The 8,678-nt window shown below is 35.4% G+C and overlaps 1 protein-coding gene across 2 annotated transcripts; it reads left to right on the top strand.

The window, feature by feature from the left end:
• The first annotated feature begins 1,658 nt into the window (after positions 1-1,658).
• LOC144575966 (alpha,alpha-trehalose-phosphate synthase [UDP-forming] 6-like) lies at positions 1,659-5,821 on the top strand. 2 transcript variants are annotated; one of them, XM_078326240.1, is made up of 4 exons: positions 1,837-1,971; positions 2,016-4,291; positions 4,378-4,651; positions 5,198-5,821. In XM_078326240.1, exons 2-4 carry the CDS (start codon positions 2,283-2,285, stop codon positions 5,516-5,518), a joined length of 2,604 nt encoding a protein of 867 aa, XP_078182366.1. In that variant the 5' UTR covers positions 1,837-1,971; positions 2,016-2,282; the 3' UTR covers positions 5,519-5,821. The 2 variants fall into 2 exon arrangements, with proteins under 2 accessions (XP_078182365.1, XP_078182366.1); XM_078326239.1 differs by having other exon boundaries at positions 1,659-4,291.
• Positions 5,822-8,678: the final 2,857 nt, after the last annotated feature.

The following is an 8,678-nucleotide window of genomic DNA, read 5'->3' on the forward strand; positions in this document are numbered from 1 at the left end:
TTTATATTTTCGGCCAAGCATATAAAAATGAAATCTGTATTTTTAAAAATAAATTCTACATGAATTTCAAAATCAATCATATGTCGGATAATATACATGTATTATACGTAGAATTATTGTGTTTATACCGATCGACTGTCGATTTAAAAAAATGAAAATAAAGAATGTCAGTATCTGAGATATAATAAGACATGAAAAGCATGGACTTTCTAACCCTTTTCGTTTGAATAAATATTTTGTTACCGCTCAAGGATCGATAATTCGAATTATTAATTGTTTAAATCATTCACGATGATCATTTAATTCTAATTATATAAAACGCAACACACCATATATATTTGAAATTATACAAAAATCATTTGTATTTTTAATTTTTGTTTTTCATAATGATTTGATCAGTTATCAAACAAATTGTTACTAGAGGAGGGTTCACTCTTTTAATTCGTGACAGGTTCAACTTGGAGGCCCCTGAACCATACAACAAGTGACAACGACGCTCAAGTACTTTATTATTTTATGTTATTTTATGTTCAATTTAAATATAAGATGACTATAATATGATTTGATGTTGATAGTATACTATTTAAAATATATGCCATCTTAATCTGTAGAAAATTAGTATTTATTAAAAATAAAATTATATTCACAATAAACGTACTGTTTGCTATTTGAGAATTTTTTTTTTTCTTATAAATGAAATACATACCGTGTGGATCCGTATTAGTCGGATTATATTTTCATTAGAGGAGGGTTCAAATGTCTCTATTTTTTGTGTTCCCGTCATGTCTTCATTTTTAAAAACTTAAATAACTGAAAGTTTAAAATTTAAACCGTTAGATGTAATTTATGTTATTTTCTCTATGTGGTCATAAAAAATTATCATATTTTAATTTTGTTTTTATATGAATTAATAAGTTAAAAAAATCAACGTCTATAAATTATCCGTATTAGTATACATTTTTACAAACTCAAGATGATAATTAAAACAAAGTTGAAATGTCATAAATTTTTACACATACATAAATAAAATTATGTAATTCATATCTAACAGTTTTATTTTGAATTTTAAAATATCAATTTTAAAAATAAAAACATAAAAAGTAAAGACATTTAATCCACCCTCTTCTCGTTATTCAGTAATAACAAGACAACAACGACTCCTCAAAATAAAAATAAAAATAAAAACAAGACAACAACGCTCCAAGACAGCAACGCTCGTGGATAAGACACTCTTTTCGGCTTATATAGCAGGCGTAAGACCAAGGCCACCGAGTGATCTGTCAGAGTTTGGAGGTCCTTGTGAAATGACAGCTGTAACTGGCACGTGCCAGGGAGCTTCCTCGAGTCGACACGTAGAACAGGACATTATGGACTCTGACACGTGTAGGTAAGTAGAACTTCTTTACCTCTCAATTTATTCAATAAACGGATATATCCTGATGTTTAATTTGCTCTTAAAATTTCTGACGGCAGGATAACAAATGGAGAGGTACTAGATATTGGACACGGCAGACGGGCAGAGAGATGAGGGACCTACCCGCGTCCGATCTCATCCGGTCTCTCCTCTTTGTCCTTGGGATATTTCTAAGGCTGCTCTTTATGTTTGCCGCATATCTTTCTCTATGCGCATCTAACTTATTATGCATTTATGCTGTACTAAATATTGACCGTTTGATCATATTATAACGGTTAGATTGTACACTCATAAGATTTCTATCCGGGAACATGTACACATAAGATCTAATATATCGCTAAAGATTGGATAAGAGCAAAAACGCCCATTAGGAGAATTTTAATTCGGTGCAATAATTAATTAAGAAAACATATAATTAAGTAATAGCAACTCCTGAGGTCTGAGACATGGAATAAATAAAAAAGCGCAAGTTGCTTGCTGCTCATAGCAAGGGTGATTGTAGATCTCTCTCTTTCCTTTCTTCCTCCCCCGGTCCCCTTCTCTACAAACCTACATAAGTTGGAACTGGAACGAAGTGCGATGCGGTTTACAGCGTGTATAGTTAATCAGTGGAGTAATGGCTATAGCTAATTATATGGTTAGTTGAGCAATGTTTTTTGAGAAGTTGCCACCATTTCCCGCTTCTTCAACATTCATTGTGACAGGTTTAAACCTACTTTCTCCATTGGTTTTGAATCTCAATTTCTTTCTTCATTGATCAATCCTAACCTTTCCTCTTTCTCCTTTCCTTCCCTCTTCTCTGTACCAGATCTAGATCACTGCTAAACAACTGATCACAAATATTAATTTTTGAAAGAAAAGGCAAGGAATGGTATCGAAGTCATATTCAAACCTTCTAGAGCTTGCCTCTGGTGAGTCACCATCTCCATCTTTCAATCGCATCCCCCACCGCATTCCCCGGGTTGTCACCACACAAGGAATCGTTCCCGGCCTCGACGAATCGTCATCAGATGATGATGCATCACTCTCCTCTTCCTCTTCTCGGGACCGGACCATTATTGTAGCTAACCAGCTCCCAATTTGCTCATCATGGGACGCCAATTCACAGAAATTTAACTTCTCCTGGGATGAAGACTCTCTTCTTTTGCAATTGAAGGATACCAACAAGTACCAAAACCATGCTGATATGGATTTTATCTTTGTCGGTGGCCTCCGCGAAGAAATCCCCATCTCAGAGCAGGAGGAGGTGTCCCAAGTTCTTTTTGACAGCTTCAAGTGTGTACCGACATTCCTCTCACCCGACCTTCGAGCGAGATTCTACCTCGGCTTCTGTAAACAGCAGCTCTGGCCGTTGTTCCATTACATGCTTCCTCTATCTCCCGATTTGGGTGGCCGATTTGATCGGGGTTTATGGCAAGCATATGTCTCAGTCAACAAAATATTTGCTGATAAAATTCTGGAGGTAATTAACCCAGATGATGATTTTGTTTGGGTCCATGATTATCATTTAATGGTTTTGCCTACATTTTTAAGAAAACGGTTCAACCGGGTCAAGCTAGGGTTCTTCCTCCACAGCCCATTTCCTTCCTCTGAGATCTATAAAACCTTACCTGTCAGAGAAGAGATATTGCGCTCCCTATTGAATTCAGATCTTATTGGATTTCATACTTTTGACTATGCACGGCATTTCTTGTCGTGTTGTAGCCGTATGCTTGGTCTTACATATGAATCGAAAAGGGGTTACATAGGGTTAGAATACTATGGCCGTACTGTGAGTATAAAGATTTTACCAGTTGGGATTCACTTGGGTCAGCTCAGGTCGGTATTAGATTTGCATGAAACCGAAATTAAGGTAGCGGAGTTAATCAAACAATTTCGTGACCAAGGCCGGATTTTGTTACTGGGAGTAGATGATATGGACATCTTTAAAGGTATTAGCTTGAAATTACTGGCATTTGAGCAGCTGTTGACTCAGCATCACGAGTGGCGGAGTCGGGTTGTGTTGGTCCAGATTGCAAACCCCGCAAGAGGAAAAGGGAGGGACGTGACTGAAGTGCAAAACGAGAGCTATGCTATGGTCAAACGAATAAACGAGGCCTTTGGTCAACCTGGGTACGACCCAGTAATTCTTATTGACAGCCCAATGCAATTCTATGAGCGAATGGCGTACTACGTAGTGGCTGAGTGCTGTTTGGTGACAGCTGTTCGAGATGGAATGAATCTTATCCCGTATGAATACATCATTGCTCGAGAAGGAAACGACAGGTTAGACCGGGTTTTGGGTCTGAAAAAGTGTGCATCCAAAAAGAGTATGTTGGTAGTGTCTGAGTTTATCGGGTGCTCTCCATCTCTTAGTGGTGCTATACGGGTCAATCCTTGGAACATCGATGCAGTTGCAGATGCAATGGATTTGGCACTTGAGATGGCAGAGTCGGAAAAACAATTGAGGCATGAGAAGCATTACCGATATGTGAGCACTCATGATGTGGGTTATTGGGCAAACAGTTTCTTGCAAGATTTGGAAAGGACATGCAGAGAGCACAATAGGAGACGGTGTTGGGGTATTGGATTTGGGTTGAAGTTTCGGGTTGTAGCACTTGACCCGAATTTCCGGAAGCTCTCAGCAGAGATAACTGTTTCAGCGTACCGACGTGCGAAGACCAGGGCAATTTTATTGGATTATGATGGGACTTTGATGCCCCAGGCATCGATTGATAAAAGTCCGAATTCAAAAACAAAAGAGATATTGAATAGCCTATGCCGTGACAAGAACAATGTTGTGTTTCTTGTGAGTGCAAAGAGCCGTAGAACTTTGAGCGAGTGGTTCTCTTCATGCGAGAATTTGGGTATAGCTGCAGAGCACGGTTACTTTTTTAGGTAAACTTTTTTCTTTCCATATATACCCTCTTTTTCATTTTTCTTTTAATTTTTTTCTATTTTTTTATGATTACTTTCTTTTTCAGGCCTTGCAGGAATGCAGAGTGGCAAACATGTGTGCCGGCAGCTGATTGTAGCTGGAAACAAATAGCAGAACCGGTGATGAAATTATACACAGAGACGACAGATGGTTCAACCATAGATGACAAGGAGACTGCTCTTGTGTGGTGCTATGAGGATGCAGATCACGACTTCGGATCGTGTCAGGCGAAGGAACTCTTAAGCCATTTGGACAGTGTTTTAGCTAATGAACCCGTATCAGTTAAGGCTGGCCTCAACAGTGTTGAGGTCAAACCTCAGGTACTGTATTTTCTCTTTTGTTGTGTTCCATTCTATATATGGTATCTATTAATGAGTGCGGTTATGGTAATATGCATATTACGGATTGACCCATGCTATGGATCCATATTTCTATTTTTAAAGTTCAAACAGTTGATCAAAACCAGTAAAAGTAATCTTCGTATCAGAATGTACTTGTAGACCAAAATTTGTATTTTTTAATTTTTTATTTGTTTTTACTATAAATAGGTAGAAAATCAGTGTATGGTCTAGAATTTTTAAATCAAGTGATTTTCTACCTATCTAAAACAAATAGTAAAAAAATTCTAAAAAATGTAAAATTTGGTCTGCAAGTACATTTCTATATGAAGATCATGTTGAACTATTCAAATCGACGTTTTGAACTTTTAAAGATACGAGCCCATAGCACGGGCCGTCTTGTAATATTCATAATTACCATAGCCTCACTCTCTATTAATTACCATGTTGAGTGCAATTATTTTTTCTATTCTGTTTATGCTATTAATTAATTGCCTTGTTGTGCATCCATTTATTTGATGTATGTAGGGGGTGAGCAAGAGGCTAGTGGCGGAGTGTTTTCTTGCAACAATGAGAGAAAGGAATCTTCTACCAGACTTTGTTTTGTGCATCGGAGACGACCGTTCTGACGAGGACATGTTTGAAGTGATCAGTTCTGCGGTGGGGGGTCCCACGTTCGCTCCTGAGGCAGAGGTATTTGCTTGCACTGTTGGCCGCAAGCCTAGCAAAGCAAAGTACTATGTGGATGATACAGCCGACATCTTTCGGGTAATGCAAGGCCTTGCAAATGTATCCGACCAATCTGTTCTCTCTCTTAGTTTTCGAAGTACAGTATGTCTCGATGAGTAAGGGCAAAATGAACATTGGTGGTTGTGGTAATGACCTAATTGGTCGAGGTGCCAAAACCATCTTATATTTAGTACTTTTGTGTTACTTTTGACTTTGGAACTATTCGTCTTTGTTTGTTGCTGTTTTGTTAGGTTGTATATATATATATGATGCTTACCTTTTGAAATTAAGATGTGCTAATTTAGGTTTATGAGGTTTCATAGAGGTGCACTTGTGTACATAAACATCCCTGTATGATTTAATTTCAAACCAACTGTTGTTCAAGTTAAATGGTAAAGGGATGAGAACATTTGTATTCGGTTTGTATCATGTCTCCTGTTCAAGTAAATGTCATGCTGGTAGGGGTAAAGATATTGACTGAGCAGTTTTTGCTTCATGCAGCGCATATGATGTGTGCTGCATGAAGCAAAAAACTGCTCTGTCAATATCTTTACACGGTATAACTAATTCCAGTGGCTGACTGAGAAGTTAGCTGGCTGGATAAATTTATCAATCGTGAAATATTAATTAATTTGTTCATGAAAGGCAAAATTCATGTTTAATCAAATATGCAGCTGCTGAAGCGATATATATTGATAAAATTTCATATGATTGCCTTATATGGTACTTATGAGAGTATAATTTAAAGTAAAGAAGATTTGATTGTAGATATTGAAAGGTATTACATTATCAGCGTTCTTTTACTTATTTTAATTATCGACCAATAGGCTCGGTATTAGATTTTAAAGATATTTAAAGTTATTTATGGGACTTACAAGCTGGGTATTAAATTTTAAAGGTACCATCTATTGGAGTTAGGGGTGTCAATGGGTACGGTATGGGTCGGGTGGAGACATTTTCATACCCATACGGCCATACCCATTAAAATTGGTTTTATCCATATCCTACTCATACTCATTAAAAATTGACTTTACCCTATCCCACCTTTACCCGTTAATATTATCGGGTAACGAAACGGTAGCGGGTGAATAACGAATAATACTATTATAATAATTAGTTTTATTATATTTTACAAATTAAACATCAAAAACTCATTTATTTCACACATATGTAATTGTATTTCTTATAAAATAAAATAAAAGTAAATGTACAATTAATTCTAATTAAATTGTATTTTATAAAAGAAGAAAATTAAAAACCACGAATATATATTTATGTGGATAGGAAACTAAATTGAAACTATATTTAGATTTTATAATTACCCTATAAGGTAATGGATACAAAATAGTTATTACCCATACTCTTATCTATTTGATTAACGAAAAAAAAATATTATTCATACTCATACCCAATAAGCTAACGAAATAAAAACTTTACTCATACCCGCTTTATCGAATACGATACAGATCGTGTAAACGACTAAAAAGGTACCATTGACACCCCTAATTGGAGTCCTTTAGCTTATTTGAATCCTTAAACAGCAGCGCATGACTTGCTCATCAATGATTAGTCGTTGCGGCATTTGAACGATAATCGGGAGAATGAATCACAATTTTACATTATCTTACACGCATTATTTAAGGCCAATTAAAAGAAGTGCAGTTCCAGATCTATGCAACAATTATGTATGTCGCCCACGAATCCAATGTATAAGGAGGTTTGCCCATCTCTCATAAAATATTAATCGGATTCAAATAATTAATTAGATATTAGATAAAATATTATAAATGAAACAACAAAAATAATATTGTTTTACATAATTATAACCGATTATTTCTATTTTTTTTATTAATTACTTGGTAATATTATATTCGTCCAACGAGCAGACCGTTATATACATTGGCTTTAATAGGATTTTTCACCGAACATCTCAACTGTCTCGTGTTTTGTAAGTATTAATTTGGAATTTCATTTTAGAAGAAGAAAGTTGACTTAATGATTTGGGCTTAGAGTGGCATGGGCTCAGTAATATATTTGGGCTTTAAAGGCTCAAATTTGGGCTTCAGACGGATTTATTACGATGAGACCATCACTTTTAATTCAAGTAGTTAGTAAAGAAAGAAGCAACCTTATGTTTGCTTTACCTATTCCCATTGAACAAGAATTTTCCAAACTAAACAGAATAACACAACCTATCTAAATATATGGAAAGTATTAATATAGTTCTCGTTATTTTCCTTTGCAAAATTATTTTGTCAATTATTACTGATATGATATAAGTTGTAGTACTACTGAGTTTAATTAAATTTTAGGAAAAAAAGAGAGTAGCACTTCACAATCTCCTAGTATGTTTAGTATTTTACTTATTTAATTCACTCTTCACCTTTGTACTTTCTAATGTATATAATTCACTCTTGGCCTTTGTACTTTCTAAAGAAAAAAAAATGGAATATGAAAAAAAGGAAAGTAAAATCACACTCTTGTAATGAAATTTAAATAAAATAATTATGACATATCACATTATTTATATGAATTTAAATATTTTGAAATAATTCTACCTTTATAACTTCTTATTCAATTTCATTTGGTGGATCAAACGGAATAACTAGTAATTCAAACTTTTATAATTGAAAAATATAAGAAAAATAGATATTGGAGGAAACCAATTTAGAAGTATTATACAATATAGTATCCTCAATATAATTAACTCTAAAGGCACTTTAACGCTCCTTAAACATTAATCTTGCCGAGCAACCATTTTTTAGCTGAGATTAATTGATCTCATTGGTAACTTAAGGTAAGTCGGAGAGTATTTACCGAACTACAAAAGTAGTACTCACATGAGAAAGCAAAAGAGACAAATGTATAATCACGCTAGCAATCCAATGAGTAGGGGTGCAAAAAAAAATCGAGATTCGTACTTCAATTCGAGTTCGATTCGCAAAAGTTCGAAAAAAATTCAATTCGAAAGTAATTCTGTTCGAAATTAATTCAAACTGGTTCGATTCGAAATTAATTCAATTCGAATTCAAACCGGACTCGATTCGATAGAATCGCGAATCTGGTATGGTTCGAATCTCCGATATTAATCTGAACCGTCCATTTAATTTACGATGAACGTTCCCTCTCGCTCTCGCTCTCACTCTCGTAGCGCTTAAATCTAACCTAGCCGACTTTCGCTCCTCTCTCCTCTCGCGCTCTCTCCTTCGATATTTATTACCACAGATCTGGATAATACTTCTTCCTGTTACGCCTCTCTGTTACGAAGTCCTATTATGCC

The sequence above is a fragment of the Carex rostrata genome, chromosome 24, assembly GCF_964058835.1.
Source record: "Carex rostrata chromosome 24, lpCarRost1.2, whole genome shotgun sequence".
In the NCBI taxonomy this organism is placed as follows: domain Eukaryota; kingdom Viridiplantae; phylum Streptophyta; class Magnoliopsida; order Poales; family Cyperaceae; genus Carex; species Carex rostrata.